The 27,878-nt window shown below is 39.1% G+C and overlaps 1 protein-coding gene and 1 long non-coding RNA gene across 3 annotated transcripts; one reads left to right on the top strand and one right to left on the bottom strand.

The window, feature by feature from the left end:
- Nucleotides 1-895: 895 nt before the first annotated feature.
- Nucleotides 896-27,207, bottom strand: LOC138764904 (probable G-protein coupled receptor 139). Of its 2 annotated transcripts, XM_069941333.1 has the most exons (4): nt 26,368-27,207; nt 20,382-20,526; nt 5,575-5,686; nt 896-1,233 (listed from the first exon to the last, which is right to left on the bottom strand). In XM_069941333.1, the coding sequence occupies exons 1-4, from the start codon at nt 26,549-26,551 to the stop codon at nt 1,123-1,125; spliced, it is 552 nt and encodes a 183-aa protein (XP_069797434.1). In that variant the 5' UTR covers nt 26,552-27,207; the 3' UTR covers nt 896-1,122. The 2 variants fall into 2 exon arrangements, with proteins under 2 accessions (XP_069797434.1, XP_069797433.1); XM_069941332.1 differs by lacking the exons at nt 896-1,233; nt 5,575-5,686 and having other exon boundaries at nt 19,382-20,526; nt 26,368-27,202.
- On the top strand, nt 25,337-27,878 carry LOC138764906 (uncharacterized). Its single transcript, XR_011358359.1, has 2 exons — nt 25,337-26,219; nt 26,572-27,878. It is a non-coding gene; the product is annotated as an uncharacterized lncRNA (long non-coding RNA).

Below are 27,878 nucleotides of genomic sequence, written 5' to 3'. Positions count from 1 at the left end.
AATTATTGAGGGAAATGGAAATGCGAGGTTGCCAAGCAATTCATTCTATCTTGAATGTTGTTTATGGCGCAACAATAAAAGTTCTACTTTTGGAAGGATGGATTACTAAATGGATGTATCAACGTACCAGGAACACAAAGCACTGCTAGTATGTGATCGTAAATTAGAAACAATATTACTGTTAGCTGTAATTTGCCAAGTTAATACACATGGATTCAAGAAAGCAGAATCAACAAAAGTTGGAAAGTATAAATGAGAATCGTTTCGGATCAATATCGTGCGCAGAAAAGCTTACCAGGAAGAGCAGTCATAGCCAAGATGGGATAGTAGATAACTTGAATTGCCCGGACGAGAAAATATATTCGCCAATGCAATGGGCGTTCATCCAGTGTCAAAAACAGTTCGAACGCCCAGAAAATATTCTTCCTCGTGGTTGGATCATTCTGATCCACGGTTCCTATATCTCTATCAGTGAACATTTGTGCACTTCTGTTTCAAGATGTAAATCCTTCTAGAGACTGGCAAAGCGGGAGCTGATACCCTCACTTTCAACTAACGGCAACTGCAAAATAAATACCACATTAATAGAGGAAGCGAATCTCTTGTGACATATTCAGATCCACTGAGGCTGTCGTTAATTATGTGCGCCAAAACAAACATGTTGATTCGACTCCTCTCCGCTCAACGTTTGTATCACAAAAAGTAGAACAGTTATCAGTCTGCACGTGTGTAAGAAATGGTCATCTTTTCGGTGATCCATCATTTCACCGTTGATGCGAGAGAACCAGTAGACATAGGGAGGGAAATGAGGCTGTCAATGTTGTAGATCGTCTTTTCAAAACCTTAATAAGGTGCAAGACAGAAGACAAATAGCAATGTTTTCGCATCCCAATGTCAAACTGCAGAAGGACTGTTTAATAAATTGCAATATTTAATCAATGATGTACAATAACAACGATTATAAAGTAGTTGTTTCTGGAACGATGTCAATGTTTGTGATACACGACGGTCAATTTTGACTCTGTACAAATTTAGTTTCTGACATGTTCAATTCAACATGTTGCTATGAGAATAAACATCAAGGTACCCACTTGAGAGTAAACCATCAAGGTATCTGATCAGTTACATGATGCTATACTGAGAACATTTGTAGCTGGCAGTCTGCCAGTGGAAAGCATTGTGGTCTGACCGCTGGAGATCTTGCAGCTGTCCATGATCTGAGTTAAATTCATGCTGTGCACAAATAAAGCCGGACAGAGAGTTAAAAAGGGGAACATTTATTATTTCTACATTCTAGTATCTGCAGAACATATTTTCGTATAATGAAGATATGTGCTTCTGTCCCAGTATTTCCAAATATGCATTTTTGCTAGAATTCCAGGCTTTCTTGTATTTGAAACATTGCCACACATTAACAACTCAGTAATTATCGACAGAAGTAATATAGTTGGCAAGCCCAATTGCAATCAAGACACAAGAGGAACTTAATGGGTAGAAGTATGAATTGTTCTATTATGACAAAATGGACAGGAGGATACGAGGAAAACAACATGACATACTGGTAAATTAAATCGCAGGTCGTTGTATGAAGCGGGCAATACAAAGTAAGAAGGGAGTTAACAAACCTTGTGGACGTTTGGCATACAGGGATAGGTTATGAACTAAACAATAAGTCACTACTAAACTATGGCAACAGATTTAAAACTCCATGATTTCAGAAAGAGCTAGAGGATATTCATAATGTGAAGATGTTAAACAAAAAGCTGTTGAACATGAGAAAAATAAATTAATTAAAGGCCTGTGATTATTCTTCTTATAAAAAATAATTTAAGGGGCTTTTCGGTCCGGTTTTGCAATAGATTTAAGTTATCAGGAAAAGTAAATAAACTACAGGCATTATGTCAACCTTCCATAGGAGCTCTATAGAGAGCGTCCTGGCAGTCTGCATCACGGTGAGGTACGGTTGCTGCAGAGAAATGGATCAGAAGACAGTCCACAGGACCATAAGAGCAGCAGAGAGGATCAATGGGGTGTACACCCTACCCCCTACCCAACACCCCAACCCCACCCCCACTGCAATCAATGTGATTAATGTCTGAAGTGGACACGCAAAATCATTGAGGATCCCTTTTCCCCTGCAAGCAGCATCTTTCAGTTGCTCCCATTTGAAGGATGTACAGGAGTATTAGTGCAGCAGCACAAGGGTGAGGAATAGCTTCCTCCCACAGCCAGTGAGAAGGCTGAACCACAAAAGGAACTGCTCACACTAACCATCCGAGACTCTCACATGCATAAGATAATATCTATTTGTGTATTTGTAAAGTTGAATTGCTTGTCATGAATATGTATTGTTTCTATGCAAGTATGTTATGTCTGGTTGTGTTTCTGCATGCTTTGCACCAAGGACCAGTGAACGCTCTTCCGTCAGGTTGTACTGGTACAACCAGTTGACAATAAACTTGATTTGAAAATATCGGAAGGACGGAGCAAATTCTGCACTTTTAGAGGCAATTAAAGAGACTTTATTGAGGGGAGATCCTATCTGAAAAATCAGAATTGACTTCAATTGGCTGCTGAGAATGACTCACTTGGGAGAATGTTCCAATATATCAGAATCCATAAGATATGAGAGAACCTAGCAAGCTAGATCTAAAATTCACAGTGATTATAATGCAAAGACAATGGTCTAGGGTTTTTGTTCCTCGAGTAGTTTTCTCTTACACAATGCCATTGCCGGGTTAGCAGGATGTACAAAGCAATAACAGAATGAATTCAATCGGAATTGAGAGATGATGCGTTTTGACAATGACGCTGAATCTTCATAGTTGAACTCTGACAAACAGAGAGAAACCAAAGCATTTTTATTCCTAAGGAAATGAGCACAAGTCGATTTGGTGTTCGGAAAGTAGATTAGATATTTGCGCTCACTAGCCAAGTAAAGTATATCAGAGCAAGGAGGTCGTTGTACAATTGAGTAAGATAACAGTCAGGCTATAATTGATCTATAGTGTACAGTTCTGGTCACCATGCAGCGAGACTGTATACCGCATGGAAAAGATTCACCGAGATGTTACCCATGTATATGAGAAGTAAATGGAAAGATACGACTGTTTTGCTTGCGGTATAGAAGTCGGAGGGGGCCCTCACGTTATTGCACAAAATTACATGGGGGATAGATTTAGAAGCTCGTGAGGAACTCTACGCCTTGCGTGAAGAATTCTTCGGAGAGATGGGAGAATTAGATTGATACCAAGTACTCCGTATGCTCTAATCAGAAACAAAAGAAAATTTGTTTGCTGGAGGAACTCAGCGAATGGAGCGACATCAGTCGCGAAAATTAATAGGTATGCCTCAATATGAAGGGGTAGTTTAAAATTTGAATGCGCTACCTCATCGATTGGTGTTCCGTCGAACATTGAAATGAGCACTTGATGGCACAATATGCCACAGGTCGAATACTGGAAATGCGTTTGGGTAGTAAATGCTCTTCCTGCCCGAAACAAACAGGGAGGCTGCAAGGACTGGTTCAGTGTTGTATGGCACTACAACTCTGCTGGATCCTATCTGGCTTGCTGAGTACGTCCAGTGTTATTGTTAAAATAATAATATGCTACTCGAGATACTGCAATACTGACCAGAACAAAAGGAGAATAAAACCTGAATTTTCTAAAAGCATTTAATGATTTAAAATTCTAATATTTACATCCATGAAATTATAACATTACACACCCTTGTTACTTCCCCTGATTGAGAATTCCGATGGTCTTTTTCAAGCTTTACACGATTAAATGTCAATACCTATTTCTATCATGTAGAACAGACCACAGATATCCAAATGGTTTTCAAAGCTATTTTTTTTCCTCTCCATTAGCTACACAGGAACAAACTGGAGTTTGAAGAAGAGAACTGGCGCCTTAGAGATGAATGCTTTTAGATGGTTTCATTTATCATTTCAGAAAACTATAATTTGCACAGGATATGTGAGCAAAACAAAGTGAAAATCTGGAGAAAAAAAAGGTTTACATTTTGACAGGCGTTTCGACATTCTTAACAGAGATTGTTAATTTTTTATAGGTTAGAAGTTGACTGGAAAAGAATCAAAACCTGGTGACTATAATTAGCTGAGACTTCGTTGAAAAGTGGAATCGAGTTGAGGGGTTGATTTATTCTGCTATCAAGCATGCTTACATGATACTTTTCTGACGCTCATTCCACTGCTGCATGATCGTATTCACGTTTAAGTAATTTAAAGCGTTGTAGTTCTGCCCATTCGCACAACTAAGGCTTTCTGTGAAGTGAAATTAACGCACAAGCTGCAGATGCTGGAACATTGAGCAAGTTAAGAAGTGCCGGAGAAGCTCAACAGGTCAGATAGCATCCATGGGTAGGGTAAAAATAGTCAGTCAGCCTTTGGGGTCTAAATCCTTTATCATGACCAGAGGGAAGGGGTAAAATTAATTATCTAAGGGAGGAATAAAATTTCAGGGGCTCATAGTTGATGTGCATAGGGCAGAGGGTTTTAAAGATGAAGAGGTAGGCAGAGGGAGACACGACTAGGAAGAAGAAAATATAGAGAGGGGTAAAAAAGTACAGGAGTGGGGAAAGAAATGTTGGAAAGTGTTTGCGGTATCTAACATAAGGAAAATTGATGTTTAATGCTATTAAGTTTAAACTGTCCATGAAGAATATGATGTATTGTTCCATAAATTTACATTCAACAAACGATAAGGACACGAAGCAACGCGTCATTGTAGGAAGAGTTGGGGTAGTTCAAATGATTGTCTACAGCAAGCTTAGGTTAAGAACTACAAACACAGATTTTGTGTTCAGTAAAGCAGCCAGCTAATCTGCTTTTGGTCTGACCAATGTAGAAGATTCCACAGCGAGTTCATCTCATGTAGTGGATGAGGCTGGACGATGTCCATGTAAAGTTTTATCTCACTTAGGACGACCGTTTGTGTTCCTGATGAGCGAGGAGATGCAGCGACAAGTTTTGAACTTTCTACAATTAGAGCAAGCTGTGGCTGATGGGATGGAAATGTGAGTGAGAATGGAAGAGTGAGCCAGAGGATTTAGGACAGAAAGATCCCGGCGAAAATGAAGAAGAATTGAGAGGGGACCATATGGTTGTTAGTGGTATCACATCGAATTTGACTGAAGTGTCAAATAATATGTCGGATGTGGATGATGGAGAAGAAGAAAGTGAGGACCAGAGATACTCGGTCCTTCTTCTTCCTGGGGTAGGTAGTCAAAGACTGAATTAGGAAAATAAGAGGAGATACAAACGTGGGCTTTATCATCCCCAGGATGGAGCGATCCAAGTTTATCAGAGAAAGGGGTTATTTCAGATGTCACGGATTGGAAGTCATTATCCAGGGAACAGATAGAGTGGAGGCAGAGAAATAGTGAGAAATGGATAAAATCCTTCCAAGGGACGATATATAATCCCAGTAGCTGTTAGATTAAGTGAGTTGAGTCTCACAGTTAACCCTCACAGCTAAATGAATTACCCACCAACCAAGAGAGGAAATAGATGTGTCCGTTTTGCTGTTCTATACTAAAGCTCGTTCTCACCAATTCATGAAGGAACTCTTGCCGGCCTAATGGTTTTCCATGAGCATCACTATAATCTTTTGTCTTGGAGCCAAGAGACTGGGGCCCAGCTGTCGGGCGATGCTCACTAGCCCTGTAAAAGAAGAATAATGCATGATACGTAATTTAAAATCAATTCAACAAACGGTGATTGACAGACGAGAAAAGATGCAGAGGCCGAGAAATCTGAAACATAAATAAAACTCTGGCAATATTCAGAACATCAAATAGCAACAACAAAGAGAGAAAGTGAAAATGTCAGTTATTCTCATATTTCCTCAACGTTGGCTATTTCCTGCTTCTCCACTTGTTAAGGTGCATTTCTCTCACAGTCCGACTCTGTAGTTGTAACTAGCATTCTCGATGATGCAATGGCTTGAAAACAACCTTCCTCGTCCCCACTTGAATCTTACCGTCAGTTTCATTCCGATAAACTCCGTCTGAAAATCTCTTTGAAACTTTTTAGCACCCTGAATGTTACACTTATTTTGTAACGTTGCTTTGTTATCAACTCTCCCATTCTATTTTCACATTCAAAATCCCATACATATTTTCTCATACTCAATCGCACTTCCATTTTTACTCAAGGAATTTCCATTGAATTCTCTCAATATTAAAATTAATTGCTTTCACTCTGAGAATATAATTGCAGTTCCATCACAGAGTTAAATTCAATGGCATGTTTTCATTTTTGAATCTCACTCCTGCTACGTCGCTCTGACTCTGATATTACTCTTTCCCCTTTCTGAACTGAACTCATAGAATCTCCATCCCATGTGCAGTATTTGAACTGCATATTGGAACTTGATTCCCTCTCTCTTGACATTTGACACCAACTCCTACATGCTTATAACTTCACTCCCTCCCTTCATTTTACAGATATGGTTCCCTGAGGGAATTTCGTCTTTGTTCAATCTTCTACAAGACCATCTATTTCCTTTCTCCGAGAAAATCTCTCCACTAACAACTCTATTCATATTGTCTATGACGGTGGAGATCAAGCCTATTTTCAAATTATAAACGTTATTTCAATTCCTAAAATCATGGCTTACTGTCATTACTGTGCGTGTGTGTGTGTGTGTGTGTGTTTGTGCGCGTTTGCGTGTGTGTGTGTCTGTGTGTGTGTGTTTATGTGTGTGTGTGTATGTGTGTGTGAGAGAGAGAGAGAGTTCATGTGTAAGTTATTGAGGATAGTGTTGGTGAGCTATGCATCATTTCTGTTTGTGTGTGTGTGCGCGCGCGTGTGTGTATGTGTGTATGTGTGTGTGTGCGTGTGTGTGTGTGTGTGTTTGTGCGTGTTTGTGTGTGTGTGTTTGTGTGTGTGTGTTTGTGTGTGTGTGTCTGTGTGTGTGTGTGTTTATGTATGTGTGTATGTGTGTGTGTGAGAGAGAGAGAGAGTTCGTGTGTAAGTTATTGAGGATAGTGTTGGTGAGCTATGCATCATTTCTGTTTGTGTGTGTGTGTGTGTGTGTGTGTGTTTATGTGTGAGGAGTTCGTGTGTAAGGTAGTGAGGATAGTGTTGGTGAGCTATGCATCATTTCTGTCTGTGTGGTAGATCTTACCTGTAAGTGACAAGTAATCTCCCCTTCCCTTCTCTTCCCCTCTCTCTCCCCATCCCCCTGCTCTCCTACCTCTCCCTCACCCTCCAGCCTCCCCTGCCCTCCTCGTCAGCTTCCACGTTGCCCTCCCTGCGTCCCACCCTCCTTCCCCTACTCCTCTCTCCCAGTTCACTGAACTCTTGGCAAATTTATAAAAAATCATAATCTCTTCAAATTGACACAATTCTAGCGGGACTGGTTCGAAGAGGCAATTGAAGAAGAGGTGAAATAAATCAGCTCTGTTTTGAAAGAGAATCAGCATTTCCTTTGCGACAGAGTATATAAATATCTCTTTGGCTTGGCTTCGCGGACGAAGATTTATGGAGGGGGTAAAAAGTCCACGTCAGCTGCAGGCTCGTTTGTGGCTGACAAGTCCGATGCGGGACAGGCAGACACGATTGCAGCGGTTGCAGGGGAAAATTGGTTGGTTGGGGTTGGGTGTTGGGTTTTTCCTCCTTTGCCTTTTGTCAGTGAGGTGGGCTCTGCGGTCTTCTTCAAAGGAGGTTGCTGCCCGCCAAACTGTGAGGCGCCAAGATGCACGGTTTGAGGCGATATCAGCCCACTGGCGGTGGTCAATGTGGCAGGCACCAAGAGATTTCTTTAGGCAGTCCTTGTACCTTTTCTTTGGTGCACCTCTGTCACGGTGGCCAGTGGAGAGCTCGCCATATAACACGATCTTGGGAAGGCGATGGTCCTCCATTCTGGAGACGTGACCCATCCAGCGCAGCTGGATCTTCAGCAGCGTGGACTCGATGCTGTCGACTTCTGCCATCTCGAGTACTTCAACGTTAGGGATGTAAGCGCTCCAATGGATGTTGAGGATGGAGCGGAGACATATATAGATATGTTATTGAAAGTTAAATTGGGAAAGGTTTGTTAGAGTAGGTCACATAAACACTGTAAAACAGATCTTTTTTTTAACTTTATTTAAAATTTTATGACATGAATAAAATAAAAATTACATTTAAAGAAATAATAAAAAATAAGATAATAAAAATTAGAATACTACATCATTAAACTCCACAAATTAACCCCCCAATAATTATAACACCTTAATCGTCTAATTTAAAATTAGTCCAACCCTCCCCCCCAAAATAAAGAGTGAAGAATTAATTAACAATGTTGTAAATAAAATAGAAAAAACCCCACTAACAAAAAAGGATAAAACTTAACAACAACAAAAATTACTAACAACAAAAAAAATCAATACTAAAATAATACCCTTAAACATATATTTAAATCAAACATAATACATGTATTTAACAAATGAAATCGACTTTAAAACTAAGTTCAAATATTTAAATCATATATCAACCACATATCTGTTATACAAAAAAATCATAATTAATAATACATAAATACAGAATTTCCATTAATACCAAGTTTCCTTTATAATTCATCGAGAGAACAAAAACATCCCTTAGAAAAACAATCAGATAAACTTTTTATTCCCTTCCCCTCTCCTTATATAAAAAAAGAAAAAAAGAACAAAAAAGTTCAAACTCATATCAAATTCTCCATATTCTTCATTTATAACATCTTCAAAATTCTCTATCGAAATTAACTTAATTTTATTAAACTCTTCTCCCTCAATGTATTTGTACTTGATTTTCTTCTTTTTCTTCTTGTCACCTTTCCCCTCATCTTCCTCTTCATCTAATTCAATATCCTCAATTTTTGACTTATTATCTTCTGTGACATCATTCTCTCAAAAAAGAGAGAAAATAGAGAAAAAAAACCCAAAAAAAGAGAAAAAAGGAGAGAAAAAAATCCTCCTAATTCCCTCTCAATTACATTCAGAACACAAAAAGAATTTTAAAAAATTATTTATTTTTAAAAAATAATTTAAAAAAACCTTAACTTCTTAACCCAAAAATTATAAAGAAAAAAAAAACAGGTCGGAGGTCACGACTACCTCCTCCTGTTTAAACCGCCCAAAGCGGTAACTCCCCCAAAATATTGGGTGTGAGATAACTCACAGGTAGCTGATGACTTCTGGAAACTAGTGCCCATCCACTTCCCTCTCCCAACTCCCATTTCATTAAACTATCATCATTATTTAAACTATTTAAACTCTTCTCAATAAAAAAAGATAAAAGGTTTATTTTTTTAAATCAACGTTACCACTTCGGTCACCATTGCTTCCATTTCTTTTAAAAATCTGGATCCCACCTTACATCTCTACTATCTTTGGAGACCTTAAAGGACTACATCGTTCCTGAAACTGCATGATTGGTAGAGACTAAGCAAAGTCCATAACCTCTTTAGGATTGTCAAAAAACTTTGGCTGATTTCCATCCTGAAAAATCTTCAGTACCGCAGAATGTTCCCTATGTCATCTTGCCATTCCCCCCAAACAGATCTTGTTTGAAATGCTGGAGCTCTGCTCCATGATAGATATATCAGCTAATCACACCATTTGCAAGAAATATGAAGTGTTCAAGAGTTTTAATTAATGGATTGTTGATTACCAAAGGCAACCGATGAAAGAGTATGCTAGAGCCGCTGCTGTCTGGAAGAGAGCTTATTGTTGTAAGAGAGTTGTGTAGTTTTGCAAGAAGAGAGGGTCAAATAGGCTTTCTCTCAGAGAGAGGGAGAGAGAGAGAGAGAGAGAGAGAGAGACAGAGAGATAGAGAGACAGAGAGACAGAGATTATTTGACAGTGTTACAGCCAGCAGAAATAGCTGGGCTAGAACATGACAAGCTGGCAAATCCATATGGAAGACAGCCTGATCTTAGAATTAAAAGAAGACGCAACCACGTATCCAAACCAATTTCTCTTCAATTTTAGATGTTCTTTTTATGAAAAATGTGTTTCTTGTAAATAAGCAATATCAACTTTCTTTTTTTAAAATTTAAGCCAATACATATTTATGCTTAATCAAATTATTCAATCCCTGTACATTAAGAGTTGCAAAATTTAAATTACACATTTCTTTACCTTAAAAATATACACACTTGACACTACTGCAAACTATTGCTCCCCTTGCTAAAAAAAAAACACACTTCTAAATAAAATACAACCCCAACCCCATATATATACAAAACTGGTGTAGCCATTTTGATTCATAAGAAAATACCATTTGAGTTGGAATCGTTTATGGAGATTGCTGGTAGGGTTTTATGGTGAATTGTAAATTTTTTGCAGAAATATGGTCATTATTGAATGTCTATGCACCTAATGTGGATGATGATCGATTTATATCTGAGGCTTTTCTAACATTAAATCAGGCTAATGAAAATATCTTGATTGGAGGGGATTTTAATTGTGTTTTGGATCCATTATTGGATAAATCTCTGAAAAGTATAAGGAAAATCAAAGATGACGGTACAAATGGGATCTTTGATGAAAGATTTGAATTTAGTTGAAATTTGGAGGACACTAAATCTGACAGAAAAGGGCTTTTCTTTTAATTCATCCAGGCATGATTCATTTTCTAGAATAGATTTGTTTTTGATTTTGCCACATTTACAGGCTAGAGTTGTTCAGGCTGAATATAAGAGTAGGATTATATCTGATCATTCTATGTTGTTTATATCTTGTGTTGTTTCGGAGGTGATGCAATCAACTTATTGGTGGAGATTTAATGTAATGTAATTGAAGAAACCGCAGTTTATTACTTTTGTTAAAAAACAGATTGCTTTACTTTTGGCTGAAAATATTAATTCAGAAAGTAGTAATTTTGTTATGGGGATGCTTTAAAAGCATATTTACGTGTTCAAATTATTAGTTATTCTACGAAAGTTAAAAAAAAAAGCTGTATTTCGTGGAAAGTTTAACTTTGGAGAAGCAAATTGCTGAGCTGGAAAAGGAATTTCGGAAGAAGGTTAAAGATGATAAGAAAGATGCATTAGCTAAGTTGAAATTATGTTATAATACTTTACAAACAAATCAGTATGAGCGATTAATTCAAAGATCAAAACAACATTATTATGTGTTAGGTGAGAGGGCTCGTAAGGTATTAGCTTGGCAATTAAAATGGAACAGGTATTGAGAACTATTAATGATGGAAAAAATAATTCAATAGTTACTTATAAACCTCAGAAAATCAATGATCAATGTTATTCATTTTGCCAGAAATTATATAAATTATATTGAATCCTTTATATCTGAGTTACATTTACTGGTTTTGGGAGAGGAAGAAGTAAAATAATTGGAAGCTCCGTTTACAGATTTTGAGATTAAAGAAGCTATACAGGAGATGCCAAATGGAAAGTCGCCAGGTGATGATAGATTTTCAGTAGAATTTTATAAGGTGTTTCATGAAGATTTGTCTCCTACATTTATGGATGTGCTTCAACAAATAATTGATGATCAGTCATTACCAGAATCTTTTTCAAGTGCGATAATTACTGTCATTCCAATGAAAGATAGAGATTCATTCAATGTAGCCTCGTATCGACCAATTTCTTTATTAAATGTGAACTATAAAATAATAGCTTCGGTATTGGAAAATAGATTTGCCTCAGTTAGTGCATACAGATCAAACAGGTTTCATTAAGAATTGAGGTGCATCTGATAATATTCTTAGATTGATAACCTTTATCAATGCATCAAGACAGCATCCCAACCAATGGTGGTTGCACTTGATGCAGAAAAAGCATTTGATTGGGTTGAATGGAATTTTTTATTTAAGGTGCTGGAGAAGTTTAATTTCGGTCCTCTTTTTACTGGTTGGGTTAAAGCATTGTGTAAAACTCCAATCGCTAGGGTGGTGACGAATGGCCAGACTTCGTTGCCATTTAAATTAATGTGATCAACACATCAAGGTTGTCCAATGTCACCAGCCTTGTATGCATTGGTCATTGAACCATTAGTTCAGGCAACTCGACAGAAATATAACATTAAAGGGATAAGATTTGCAAATGATGAATATAAGATTAATCTATTTGCTGATGATGTATTGATTCATTTGACATATCCAGAACAATCTTTGAAATATTTACAAGAATGTTTAGTTCAATTTGGGGAGTAATCTGAGTACAAGGTGAATTGGGACATGAGTGAAATACTGCCAATTTTGGAGGGGAATTATGAAGCTTGTAAACATATTAAAAAATTAAGTTGCTCTGATAAAATTAAATATTTAAGAGTGATTGTGAATGTGAATTATCAGTCTTTATATAAATTTAATTATGTACCTTTATTGAAAAAGATCAAAACAGATTTGATTAAATGGAAGGATCTTCCATTAACATTAATAGGTTAAGTAAATTGTATTAAAATGAATATTTTCCCTGTATTCAGTCTTTATTTCAGTCAATTCCATGTTTACTTCCAAAGGGCTTTTTTCAAGATTTGCATCGGTTGGGGAGGAATTTTTATGGAAGGGAACATTAGCTCGAGTAGCTTTACAAAAGTTGATGTGGATGTATGCATTAGGTGGACTTCAGCTGCCTCCTTTTCAAATTTATTATTAGGCTGCTCAGTTAAAGTTTGTTAGTAGAATGATAGATATTAATCAGCTTCCTAGTTGGGCTAAGGTGAAATTAACTTGTATTTTTGAATTTGATGGTCATCAATTTATGTATAATTGGACTTTGCATTTATTGCAGGGATTTGATATGCCGGTATTTAATAAAGATATGGGTTAATAGAAATGATGTTATAGGTACGAAGGGTAAATTGTCAATTCAAACTATGTTATATCAAAATTTGTTTATTTATTTTTCAATGTTTAACAGGTATTTACAAATATGACATTCCCAGGTATAAAAGTGATCCACGATTGTTTTGAAGAGGGACAGTTCCTTTTTTTTAATCTATTGAAGGAGAAATTTGGAATACTAGTAAATTATTTATTTGTGTATTATCAACTTAGACCTTTGATAAGGGATAATTATGGAAAGGATATGAAATTACCAGAGTTAACTAAGTCTGAAACTTTCATTTCCTCTATACCAAGGAGGGGCTTTATTTCAGGTATATATCGGTTTTTTCTTTTTACAAGTGACCGTGGATAAAATAAATTTGGAGAAATCTAGGAATAAATTGGAAAGTGATTTAACTTATACCTCAGGAGGACTGGGAGGTTATGTGTCATGAAGGGGTAACTAAATTGACGAATGTAAGGTATGGTTTGGTTAATTATAATTTTTGTATCAGCTATATTTGACTCCTGAGAAACGGAAAAAATATGGATGTAGTAATCTGGATTTGTGTTTTAGCTGTGGCTTAAATACTGGAAATTTTTTCCATGCAGTTGGGACTTGTGATAGGGTACAGCCATTTTGGGAAAGAATTAGGGTAATTTTGGATAAATTATTTAAAATTGAATTACCTTTAGACCCAGAGATTTTTTTGTTGGGTTATATGGTATCTTTGACTGGTTTGGGATTGGATAAGTTTCAGTTAGGTTTTGTTCATTTAGCGTTATCAATGGCACTGAAATGTACAGCAATTACTTGGAAAGATAATGGAGAGATTAATATAGCACATTGGCATAATGAATTAAGATCTTGTATTTATATGGAAAAAAAGCATATAATTTACATGATAGTTATTCTTTTTCTTAAAAAATGTGGTCGCCTTATTGGAAATACATGGGTTTAAAAATATCTTACAATGTTATGTATATTTTATGGGTTTTTTTGCTGCACTTGCGGGGCCTGGATGAGTAGGGGGAGGGGGAAGGGGGGTAATTTATTGATAATTTTTTAATGGTTTTACATCCTTTTCAAAAGTTTTAAATAAAGTTTAAAAAAAAGCAGCCTGATCAAAGTCCTTGTGGTTCATGCAAGAGGAGAGGACTGGCTGTCTAATGTTTCAGTTGGAATAAGTGAAACAAAAGGGAACTCTGTGGTGACCTGAAAGAAAGAGGTTCTCACCTGGAGAACTCTGAAGGGGAAAATTTCTTCAGCAAGACACTGGAGTGGCTGATGGAAGTACATCACTTGTGGATGTCCTGGAACATCTCTCTCTCTATCTCTCGCTCTCTCTCTCTCTCTCTCTCTGTCTCTCGCTCTCTCTCAGAAACTTCATGAGCAGCAACCATTAACCTTTCAAGCACCAGCACCTGGTGAACATTATAAATGTTAAATTCTGTGCACTGTATAAGAACTTTTCTGAACTTACACACACATGCACTTTGAATTAAAAGTGGGTTTAATTTAGGTTAAATAAGTTAGTGATTAGTTAAAATTTGATTCTAATTTCATGTTTCAAGATCATTAAAAAGCAACTTTTGTATAAGTAACCATTTGTCTTGATGGCTATCTATTGCTTCTTTGTTTGGGGGCCTCTTGGCTCATAACACCATGAGCAAATTCAATTAGTAAGTGGCACAAATATCAAATGAATTTTATTTCTCTGATCTTCGCAAAACTGAGATTGCATTATCTGCATTAGCTGCGAGGATACAAATGTATATTGAAACAAAGCAAAAATAACTTGATAAACTTGAAAACCATTTTCAACTGTTTCTGTTCAGGAGGTGGCAATGATTTTACTTCCTCTGAGGACAGAATGATATATTAGCATGAAGATGAGCAGATATCAAATTCAGGTTCAACAACATGCCTGTAAATTACCTTAAAATGAGTTCAAGTTTATTGTTACATGAACCATGTGAGAGTGAAAATGTTTGTTTTTCAAACAGTCGAGCTGGTCAACCCATTCAGCAGCAAATACAAAACAAAGTTATAGAGCGATCACTTGTCTTGGGTAAACATGTACCTCTCACTTTGTTCATTTTAGATTGGTCACAGTGTTCGAGCTACCAAAAGAAAATAGACACTCACACACCGAAAGCAGTTCAGTTTATACAAGTCTTTATTACTAAATCTAAAGCTGAATTCACACTATAATATGCAAGCCCTTGCCAATTATACTTATCAATGCCTGGACTGGTCCCAACTGCCAAAGCAAGGCAATGACTGCACACTTGTAGTTGCTTGACCGGAACTTTAGCTGGACTCTTGAAATTCTTCTTCTTGCTGAGAGATGTTGTCACCTCTTGGAGAGTCTCTAACTTCAGCAGTGGGACCATGGCTTTTATTACCCAAAACTTGTTTCCTTCAGATCTTATCACTTTGAACCAATGATTTAATTATCTTCAAGATCTCCTGACAGTCTGCGACCAACAAAAGAAATCTGCATCTCTTCGCCTCATGGTGGAAGTTGGATAATGTCTACTGATTCATATGCATCCCTGGGCCCCATAGTGTAAATTAGATAATGTCTTCTGATTGAACTGCATCCTGGGTCCCATGGTGGAATTTAGGTGTGTCTACTAAATATGCATCCTGGGCCTCATGGTGTAAATTAGATTTCGCCTGCTGATTTTAAAAAAAACAAGCAGGTTCTCAGCCTTGCAGCTGCAGAAGTAAAACACTCAGTTTAAATCTTCCATTACATCACTTAGAGAAGGTCAAATCCAAATTTATTTTATTCATGGAGATATGTGCGTTCTGATAAAGATTATTCTATCTGGTGATGTGGGAACTCACTCCCTTGAATCTTCCTGACAGGATAAGGACAAAGTGAATTTGTCTGTTGTGAAGTGAAACAAAAGCATCTACAGATGCTGGGGTCTAGGGCAGTACATAGAAGTGCTGATCAAACTCAACAGGTCAGGCAGCAGCCATTGTAAGTAAAGGGTAATCAGCATTAGATTCTAAGCCCTTCTTCAGGAATAGTAAAAACAAAATTCTGGAGAAACTCAGCAGGCCTACAGTGTACTTTATATAACTAATATAATTGTTTTTTAAAGAAACATCAGTTTGGCCTTGCAAAATTGGTAGATATACCTGAATAAAATTTCGGGGATGAAGGACATGCAAATGTGGAGGACCACAGGCTAAAATTTAAATGGACTCGGGTGGAAGGTAGAATACAAAGAAACTAAGAAGTGATAGCAGAGTACCGAAGGAGTATCACTCTGATAGAATGAAGGGGAGGGGAAGGGGAGTTTGAGGAAAAGAGGGCTCCGGAAATAAAAAGACGGGTGTGGTGGCTTAACGAAAATTGGAGAATATTTATTGATGCCACCTGGTTGGTGATTGCCGAGATGGATTCTGAGGTGTTGTTCCTCCAATGTCCAGGTGGTCTTGATTTGGGAGTATACGAAGCTATGGTCTGACATGTCGGTGTTACAATTTGTGTGGAATTGAAATGGTTGCCGACTGGGAAGGCCTTTCTGTCGAAGCACTAAAGCAGTTCAGTTAAACAATTTCTCAGTCTGCTTCGTATCTCCCTGATGAAGAGGAGGCTGTATTGGGAATACCGGAGAGAATAAATGACAATTTCAACTTTACAGTAAGTGCTGTTTGTGGCCCGGGATAGTCATGGGGGAGGACGTGTAAGCGCAAGGGTGGCATGTCTTGCAATCACAGCGTGGCCGCAAAGGAGGTCATTGTTAAGGGAGGACTGGATGAGGGAATCAATGGTCTGTCTTTTAATATTTTGGCAGTTGATCCAAGACAGAGCTAAATATAGATGAAATCAGTGGAGATCAGTGTTCTTGTGCAATAGTCTGAGCTGTATTCACAGCACTTCAGAGTTTCTTGCAGTGTTGAACGTGATGGTTCCAGAGCACACAGTAATGCATCCTGATGGATACTTACAACTGTATATATGTAGACGTTATTGGGGGATGAAAGGCACATGCCAAATTTTTTTCAGGCCGCTGACGAAGCGGCGGTGCTTTTGTGCTTTCTTATCAAAGTTTAGAGAACATGGAGGTACTAAAATCTGCACAGATAATGAGAAGCATTTAGAAGCAAAATACAAAAGACTCATATTCATATAGAGTCATAGCAAAGCAGAGTCATCCACGAATTACGTGCAATAATCTGACAGTAATCCTATATTTACTTCTCCTCACTTTCTCAACAATATCACTTCCTCACCCTTCCAAATTCTCCTTCTCTCTTGGGACAATTTATAGTAGAATATTAGTAATCCAATCTGAATTTAGTTCACAACCTTCTGCAGTTTCATTCAATCGTGGGCAGAGTATTTCCCTTTCCATGCAGTTATGTGCCCTGACATTATAATTTCAATAGTGCAACTGTAGAAATTAGTAAATGGGGCAGGTGACATGCCAAATTTCCTCATGCTATTCAAGTAGTAGAGCTGATGGATCAGTAAAGTTCACGGGAATTATTTACTTCAATGGGTTTACCGATGTCTATCATTCAGTGGATGATCTTGGAATGCAGACTGAAGTCTCTTCAACCCCTTCTTATGGACGGCTTTTCATCAGCTATTTAATTTTATTGACATCATACTAGAGGTTGTTTTGCTTGTACCAAGTCACTTGTACATCTATCTCCGTTATGTTTCCCGACCCGTCAGTGTTAGACATTTGCAATTTGCTATTGTAAGTATATTAGACTGATGCATTGGCATTGCATCGCAAATACAGCACATGTTTGATTGTGACAAGACAATTTGTGATTGAAACAATTGGACATGCCCTCTTTTCATACGATGTTTATGTCCAGCATAACGTTCATATCATCCAAACTCTTCCTCTCCTGCTCAGTCTCTCAAAACAATACAACACTCATCTATGTTGTATTTAATTCTCATTTCATTCATTTTAACATATTCAGATGGTTAAAATCGTTCAATTGCTTGAACCATTTTCTATTACTTTCACTACCCCCAGACCGAATATCCACTTAATTCTGGACCGAAAACTCTTGAATATGATTGTGCACTGTTATTCCTTTCAGATGAATATAAGTCTCCCACATTTATTATAAAATATGGGTGCTCTTCTACTTCTACTTGGAGTACAACATGAAAGGTTCCAAATGCTTGAGGGAAACAGTAGGATATCAAACCGACTTTACGGGCCAGAGCCCTTCATTAAGGTAAGAAGGACACTGAGACACCCGCTGAGTTCCTCCAGTAATTCTGTTTTTTCATCTACTGTTTTTGCTATTCTGCATTTTTATCCTTTATAAACTTCACTGCAGTAGGTCTGATTCCACTTAAATTATTTTCCCTGCATCCACGCTGGTTTTCTGGGCACTTACTATATTTCACTCAATAGGCAAGTGAAATTATTGTTGAACTTAATTCATTTTTTATCTGTTATAGAAACTAAGTCTGTACATTTGTTAAAATTAACCACCGCCCATCCTTAACCAGCTTCTTTTGTTTTTCTAATTCTTACTGATATCTTTACATTTAGCTTTCTCAGTTCTTAAACATTTCTCACCTTCCAACAATTGGACTTGCTTCAAAATTATTGGCCCTTTAACGTAGACATGGGCAAGATGCAAGAGGAATGCATTGTAGGACGGAGAGATTAGTGAAATTAAAACAATAGCTCGTGTCAGGATGAGAGAGAGAGAGAGAGAGAGAGAGGGAGGGAGGGAGAAAGAGAGGGAGGGTGAGAGAGAGAGAGAGAGAGAGGGTGTGTGTCTGCGTGTGTGTGTGTGTGTGTGTGTGTTTATGAGTGACAGAGTTCGTGTGTAAGGTATTGAGGATAGTGTTGGTGAGTCATGCATCATTTCTGAATGTGTGTGTGTGTGTGTGTGTGTGTGTTTATGTGTGAGAGAGTTATCAAGAGCTACTCTGTGGCTCTACAGCGGAACGTTATATTGAGTTTCTAAATCGCAGGAGTTACTGAGTTATTTTGATGCTAATTCTTCATCTGCTCCGCTGGTTTACATTTTCCATGCCCCGTCGGTATTCCATAAAGATTGGAATTGTTTTATGAATTTAAATAGTTGTACTTTTACACGTTAATTGCTAATTCTAACATCTAATTTCATTGTGAAGATTTTAATGTTATTTTTATTTTAAGATATTTTGTAGGTCTGATTTGACGTTCCACTTAAAAGTGTATCGTAATTATGACTCGTTGAATTGGTAACCTTCTGCTTTATATTGGGTACATGCCTTAGGATATTTGAACTAATGTGACTTCTCACTCTCAGATAAAATATTGTTTACAACTTCTGCCTGGGTCTGGCTTTGGACGTGTTCAATTAGATTCCTCGACTTCGTCAGTGCATGTTCCAATGGTACACCAAACGGTATGAACGTCGTATTTGTTTAAGTAAGAACCGATGCATAACTTTGTGGCCTAACAAATGTATTATGAGCTCCACCAATTTAGCTACCTTTCTACGTCGGCACAGCCACGGTATTTCTGAGCTCTATACTATTTTCAGTAACTGCATGAGGTTCGGTTTGTTTAATGTATCGGGAATGCAAGAACAGATTGAATTCCTTGTGAGGTACGAAGCATTATTTTAATTGCAGGTCCCATGGTCATCGTCGTAGATGAACTAGTTTGTGTCATTTGAAGTCTGTTTAATTTTGGTCATTATTTCGAGGGACTTTACTCCGAGGTTTCCTTTGGGATTACGTCAATCTCTCTTTCCCTCTGAGGGGTGATATTTTATTTGATCACACCTCGTTGTCAAATTAATTATTTAAATTGCGCCTGACGATAAAGATTTCTTGGCTCCTCGCGTCATTGAGCACATTTCACAACTCGAGCGATGGAAGATTTCACAAGTTCCTTCAGTTGTTCCCTGAGCTTTTTCTGGGTAATGGTGTAAAGGGCCGTGTTTGTACAGCAGCTCAACAGCTGCAGCATGAAACCTAGGTCTTGCACAAAAATAGGTGGACCGGTAAGCACAACGAGCACATAATACAACTGGACCCATATGAAATACCCTGTGAACAGCGACCATAACAGGATGAAATTCGCCGAGATAGCATACAGCAAAGTGACGGATTTCCTGCGGCTCTCCATCTCTGGGTCTCGAAAACTCTCCCGACTGCTGGCACCTCGAAGTCTTCTGCGCACCCTGCTAGTCACCAGAATATGTCTTACAGTTAACCCATTGAGCAGCAAAATGAGGACAAAGGGGATTGCCGGTGTGAAGATATGATGAACAAATGTGGCTGTTGCCCAGTTCTCTGATGTCAGAACACCTTCTCTTGTCAAACAAAACCAAGGGGTATTATCAATGAAATATTCACCTGTGAACATAAAATACCAGAAAATGTTCTTCGAAAAACTTAGCACGCTCGCCGTTCCAAGTACAAACGTCGCCGTTTTCTCGGTGCAATAATTCCTTTTCATCTTCTGGTAACAAATGGCTACAAACCGATCAAAGGTGAATGCGACGGTGTACCAGACAGACCAATCTGTCACTGTATAAACAAGGACGGCGTGAATATTACACAAAGGGATGGACTTGAGGAAACGGAAGTTGTACCTGTAGGCAATTGGTATCTGCCTCATTATCAGATCGAAGATAACGATCAGTAGATCCGCCGCCGCCATTGCAAGGAGGTAAAGCGTGACATTTTTGGACAGACCGCAGTTCCCTCGGGACAGGATCTTAATAGTCACTGATATTACTGTAAAAAAAGGAAAATAAATTATATTTCTGACGCTGAATAGAGTTCAGAAATAAACAGTAAACGACTGGTTACTTTACAAATCCCCCGAAAACTAAAGGAAGGTCGAGCCATGTTTATGGATTGTAACTGTGGGGAGAGTTGGTGACCAGAAACGAGCATCCTGTGTAAAAGCAATTTCTTGCCATGCATCTCTGCCGGGTTACATACGCATCTTACTCATAGCCAGGACTATGCACTGTGGGGTACTTCCAAAATAAATCCATGTGATTGATACCAGCTCGATTACCATAACTGCCGGCACTACAAGGGTGCTTCCGTGTCCATTTTACTGTAATTTTAGAACACGTTCCATTCTCTTTGGCTTGGCTTCGCGGATGAAGATTTATGGAGGGGGTAAATGTCCACGTCAGCTGCACGCTCTTTTGTGGCTGACAAGTCCAATGCGGGACAGGCAGACACGGTTGCAGCGGTTGCAGGGGAAAATTGGTTGGTTGGGGTTGGGTGTTGGGTTTTTCCTCCTTTGTCTTTTGTCAGTGAGGTGGGCTCTGCAGTCTTCTTCAAAGGAGGTTGCTGCCCGCCAAACTGTGAGGCGCCAAGATGCACGATTTGAGGCAATATCAGCCCACTGGCGGTGGTCAATGTGGCAGGCACCTAGAGATTTCTTTAGGCAGTCCTTGTACCTCTTCTTTGGTGCACCTTTGTCACGGTGGCCAGCGGAGAGCTCGCCATATAACAATCTTGGGAAGGTGATGGTCCTCCATTCTGGAGGCGTGACCTACCCAGCTCAGCTGGATCTTCAGCAGCGTGGATTCCATGCTGTCGGCCTCTGCCATCTCGAGTACTTCGATGTTAGGGATGAAGTCGCTCCAATGAATGTTGAGGATGGAGTGGAGACAACGCTGGTGGAAGCGTTCTAGGAGCCATAGGTGATGCCGGTAGAGGACCCATGATTCGGAGCCGAACAGGAGTGTGGGTATGACAACGGCTCTGTATACGCTTATCTTTGTGAGGTTTTTCAGTTGGTTGTTTTTCCAGACTCTTTTGTGTAGTCTTCCAAAGGCGCTATTTGCCTTGGCGAGTCTGTTGTCTATCTCGTTGTCGATCCTTCCATCTGATGAAATGGTGCAGCCGAGGTAGGTAAACTGGTTGACCGTTTTGAGTTTTGTGTGCCCGATGGAGATGTGGGGTGGCTGGTAGTCATGGTGGGGAGCTGGCTGATGGAGGACCTCCATTTTCTTCAGGCTGACTTCCAGGCCAAACATTTTGGCAGTTTCCGCAAAACAGGACGTCAAGCACTTAAGAGCTGGCTCAGAATGGGCAACTAAAGCGGCATCGTGTTCAAAGAGTAGTTCATGGACAAGTTGCTCTTGCGTCTTGGTGTGAGCTTGCATGCGCCTCAGATTGAAGAGATTGCCATCCATGCGGTACCGGATGTAAACAGCGTCTTCATTGTTGAGGTCTTTCATGGCTTGGTTCAGCATCATGCTGAAGAAGATTGAAAAGAGGGTTGGTGCAAGAACGCAGCCTTGCTTCACACCATTGTCAATGGAGAAGGGTTCATCCAAATGCTGAGCTTTATTCCATATAATTAACCGGTGCAGAGAGAAAGACATTTAAAATCTGGCGATGTATGTTGGGAGGAATCTGGCAAATTTATTGTTGGGAACAGATTGAGCACGGTGGTGTTAGAAATTAAAGTACCTTTAAAGAAATTGCTCGAGACAAAAATTGAGAACAAAGAACATTTATTACTACAACAATGCAAAGTTGGGTGCTTCCCCTTACCCTGGGAATACACACATACACTGGGGCTCACCCAACTTTTATACAGTTGATTTCAGTATAGGAATACCCTCCCCCTTACATTCTTCTGCCTCCTGCTGGAGAGGTTTGGCATTAGGCAATCCTGCCTGCCTACGTGCAATTTCAGTATACTTGGAGGACCGGGGGGGGGGGGGGGGGGGGGTATCCTGTCGGTGTCCCTTCATGTTATTGTCCTTATTCACACCTTCCTGATTCTCTGGGCTACAGTCTCTTGATATGCAGAGTTGGCTCATCCTGTCTAGGGTTGGCTAATTTAATATGTATAAATCTGTGTAAGGTTAGCTAATTAGAAATGTATGACTTGGTACTTCTGTCCAGGGCTAGGAGACCCTTATCTGATCCAGACTACCTCAACTTCCTACATTCTATTGTACCTTACCATTCCTTATCTTAGTCTTATGGTCTTGTCACAAAGACTAGAAGATTCTTATGTTAATCGTGCTGACTCTGCTTTCCTGCATCCTAAGCCCCAAGCTTATCCTGTTTGAACTGGTTACAGCCATTTACTGATGGACTTTAGTTTCTTCCATGTTCATAATTTTAGATCAATTTTCCCATCTCTCACAGTGGCATTTTTTGTGGGGTTGTTGACAAGTAAACTCAATAAAGATCTTCTCCGGTAGGTTGAAATTCATTTCTGTTCGTGTTTTGACATGGTTAGTAGCTCCAATCCACTTCTTCGCAATCTGATTAACCTCTTTTAGATTGCATCGAAAATTTACTTCCTTGTCCTTTGATACTTGTCTCCCAATAATGACGCTACTCATGTGTTGGATTAGGGCGCCCACACTACGGGTGCTCAGCCGGTCAAAAATGCATTTACCCTGACCACGTCATAGGTAAGACATGCTTCCAATTGCAGCTCGTTAAAAAATTATATTAAGGTATTAGAGCTTGGGTAGGATGAACTACGGAACGTTCGGGAGGCTGATGAGGTGCTAAACATAAATTACAGGAAGGAGTCACACCCAGGAGACAGAAGGGAAAGGATAAGGGAACAGACAGTGGACATACGCTTGAAAATGACCACATACCAGGTACAAACACCGAAGGTAAGGCCTCTGGAACAGAGTGTAACCCTGTGGATAAGGCCATATGCAGTGACCAGGAGTTCACTCATGAGGGGAACAATGATGAGATGAGATGATGTGGATGAGATCACGAAACCGGATGATATTTCCCCTTAGTGACAGAGTCCCGGAGATCTTCTAAAGAGTTAGGGTGAAAGCCAGAATTCGTGGAACATGTAGGGTCCAACGGTGTGGATAGGAAGAGTGATGAGCTCCTACTAAGTGAGTTCAAAGAGTTACCTGTGCAGTTGAAGGCCAGGACCTCCAGGATTATGATCCCAGTATTGTTACCTGTGCAACGTACCGATTAGGTAAGAAATAGGAGGATAATGCAGCATAATATATGGTTAATGAGATGGTGCAGGAGGGAGGATTTTGAATTATTGAGCTCTCTTTCAAGAAATGAGTGGTCTGTACCTGAAAGCCATTTTGCATCGAATCTGGAGTGGGACAAAGATCCTTGTGGGAATACATCCTTGTGGTACCAGATCCTGGGTATTCAAACAACATTTGTAGGGAGGTTGGGAACCAAAGCACCAGGGCAGATAGAGGAGTAGAGGATGATATATACCATAGAAGTGAGTGGTGGAGCAGGGAACCAGCAACCAGCTGAAGCAGTGAATGTGTCGCTTTTGCAGAGATATGTTGATGGGAAGGATATGGTCAGTTGGACCAGGCAAAATAATAGTTCGGCACAGACTAGAAGAAATTGGGGGCCCATTTCTATGCTGATATTTTCTGTTTCTATGATATATGGAGACAATTACACCGGGATAATTTAGGTAAGTACAAAAATCATAGATTCAGCGTTTAACATGTAAATTAAACTAAATTGCGTTGAACCGTTTTCGTGGAACATTGCAATGAATGCAAGTGTCCCTTGTTACGAGCCTAAAAGGACCCCAAAACCCAGCGGTAATATACAATCACCAAGACAAATAGTTACCTAACCAAATATTGTTTTTAATTATCTTTAAACATGAAAACAGAATCAAGCTTTCACTTAACTCTATTAACTTAACTAAACCCAATTTAACTCCCTTCTAATTCAATGCGCATGTGTATGTGATGTGTGTGTAAATGTAAATGTCATTCTTCCAAGTTCTCTGGTTGCAGGCCATTCTTATACTGTGCACAGAATTTAACATGTATCAAGTTCCATAGGCTTTGGTGCTTGAAAAGTAAATGTTTACCACCCAGAAGGTTCTTGTTGCGTTTGCAGAGAGTGATTTGCTGTTCCAGGATTTCCACAACTGAGGTACCACCATTAGGCACATCAGTGCCTTGCTGATGAAACTTGCCCCATCAGGGATGTCCATCTTTCTTTCAGGCTATTACAGAGTGCATTTCTGTTTCATTTATTCAAAGGGAAATATCAGACAAATAGTACTTCCAGCTATCCACCACTCTGGAGCTTCTGTTTCAGTTCTAACAAGTTTCTTAGCTTACAATGTACAGCTCTATCTCTCTCTCGATTTATCTCTCTGTCTCTCTCTCTCTCTCTCTCTTTTGTCTTTCTGTGCACTCGGTCAAAACCCTTGCATAGAGCTTTTTCACAACTAGAGCGGCTCCTCCTTCTAGCTTTAATGACGTCATTTCAATTAGCACTAACTTGTCAAATGTCCACAGCATTGTCCATAGTTTCAGCAAATTCTTCAATATGAATTCCTCAATATTTCAAATAAGATCATATTCTATCACACCCTTTGCTGTGAACATATTTGTTCCAGATGTGCAAGACCTTTCTTGGGTGACCATTTCGTTCAATGAAATGGCTCTGCACCGTTCCATTGAATGGGACAAGATACCAATGCAAAAGATGCTGCATTACAAAAGCCTAATGCATGGTCACGGCACGCAAGCATACACGCTTGTACACGCAGTGCTGACTGCGTCATAAATGACAAAGGACTTTAATCATTAACTTAGCATCTCTTTCCACTGTTGTTCCATGATCTGTTTTTTTTTGCTGCAGTGCATTCGGCCTGTTTTTCAGATTTCCAGCACTAATTGTTATTATTCCTCTTTGTTTTGCATATAATTGTGAGAATAAGAATGAACACCACGTGAAAATTGCACGGTCCGCCACGGAAGGGGAAAATAAGCTGTATATTCTTATCTCGAAGCGCGATAAAGAGTGCCGCTCCTCAGCTGGAACAATCTATAGTTACAGTATCAAGCTTTAGTTTAGTGAGACCATTCTTAATTGCTTCAATAATTTGTCTCCCGGAGCCAAATGAATCCTATGACAACTAAACTGAAATAATAGCCATTGTTCGTTTTTGAATGGGTTCCCTTTGCTTTCCATGATTTCCTGAAGATATTTGCAGACATTTATTGCATACTAAATTATTTCATGATCACGCTGACCATTTCCATCTACCAAACACCCCCTATCTTCCTTTGAAAGCCTTCCACTTGTCAGATGCCCTGATAACTAGTTTAGAACTTTCAACTGTGGGCCAATCCTGTCTTTTCCAGTAATTTCAACACTGAAGGGGTTACCGTAACTGGTCACGAAGTGATCTCTGATGGACATTTCAGGTACTTTCCCTGCTACGTTTCCCAAAATGTCGTCCAGTATCAGGCCCTCTCGGGTAGGGACGAATATATTTTTATTGTTGAAGACAATTTAATTGCCTACGTGAAATTATTGGGACAAATGGAAATACGAGGTTGCCAAGCAGTTCATTCTGTCTTGAATGTTGTTTGTGGCGCAACAATAAATGTTCTACTTTTGGAAGGATGGATTACTAAATGGATGTATCAACGTACCAGGAACACAAAGCACTGCTAGTATGTGATCGTAAATTTGAAACAATATTGCTGTTAGCTGTAATTTGGCAAGTTAATACACAGGGATTCAAGAAAGCAGAATCAACAAAAGTTGGAAAGAATAAAATGAGAATCGTTTCGGATCAATATCGTGCGCAGAAAAGCTTACCAGGAAGAGCAGTCATAGCCAAGATGGGATAGTAGATAACTTGAATTCCTCGGACCAGATAATATATTCGCAAAGGCAATGGGCGTTCATCCCGTCTCAAAAACACTTCGAACGCCCAGAAAATATTCTTCCTCGTGGTTGGATCATTCTGATCCACGGTTCCTATATTCATATCAGTGAACATTTCTGCACTTCTGTTTTCAGATGTAAATCCTTCTAGAGACTGGCAAAGCGGGAGCTGGTACCCTCACTTTCAACTAACGGCAACTGCAAAATAAATACCACATTAATAGAGGAAGTGAATCCCTTGTGACATATTCAGATCCACTGAGGCTGTCGTTAATTATGTGCGCCAAAACAAACATGTTGATTCAACTCCTCTCCGCTCAACGTTTGTATCACAAAAAGTAGAACAGTTATCAGTCTGCACGTGTGTAAGAAATGGTCATCTTTTCGGTGATCCATGATTTCGCCGTTGATGCGAGAGAACCAGTAGACATAGGGAGGGAAATGAGGCTGTCAATGTTGTAGATCGTCTTTTCAAAACCTTAATAAGGTGCAAGACAGAAGACAAATAGCAATGTTTTCGCATCCCAATGTCAAACTGCAGAAGGACTGTTGAATAAATTGCAATATTTAATCAATGATGTACAATAATAACGATTATAAAGTAGTTATTTCTGGAACGATATAAATGTTTGTGATACACGACGGTCAATTTTGACTCTGTACGAATTTAGTTTCTGACATGTTCAATTCAACATGTTGCTATGAGAATAAACCATCAAGGTACCCGCTTGAGAGTAAACCGTCAAGGTATCTGATCTGCAACATGATGCTATACTGGGACCATTTGTGGCTGGCAGTATGCCAGTGGAAAGCATTGTGATGTGACCGCTGGAGATCTTGCAGCTGTCCGTGATCTGAGTTAAATTCATGCTGTGCACGAATAAAGCCGGACATATCGTTAAAAAGGGCAACATTTATTATTTCTACATTCTAGTATCTGCAGAACATGTTTTCGTATAATGAAGATATGTGTTTCTGTCCCAGTATTTCGATGTATGCATTTTTGCTAGAATTCCGGACTTTCTTGTATTTGAAACATTGCCACACTTTCAACGTGACAACTCAGCAATTATCGACAGAAGTAATATAGTTGGCAAGACCAATGGCAGGCAAGACACATGAGGAATTTAATGGGTAGAAGTATGAATTTTTCTATTATGACAAAATGGACAGGAGGATACGAGGAAAACACCATGACATACTGGTAAATTAAATCGCAGGTCGTTGTATGAAGCGGGCAATGCAAAGTAAGAAGGGAGTTAACAAACCTTTTGGACGTTTGGCATACATGGATAGGTTATGAACTAAGCGATAAGCCACTACTAAACTATGGCAACAGATTTAAAACTCCATGATTTCAGAAAGAGCGAGAGGATATTCATAATGTGAAGATGTTAAACGAAACGGTGTTGAACATGAGAAAAATAAATTAATGAAAGGTC

The sequence above is a fragment of the Narcine bancroftii genome, chromosome 5 (genome assembly GCF_036971445.1).
Source record: "Narcine bancroftii isolate sNarBan1 chromosome 5, sNarBan1.hap1, whole genome shotgun sequence".
Classification (NCBI taxonomy): Eukaryota; Metazoa; Chordata; class Chondrichthyes; order Torpediniformes; family Narcinidae; genus Narcine; species Narcine bancroftii.
This window is presented reverse-complemented; position numbering and strand designations above follow the sequence as displayed.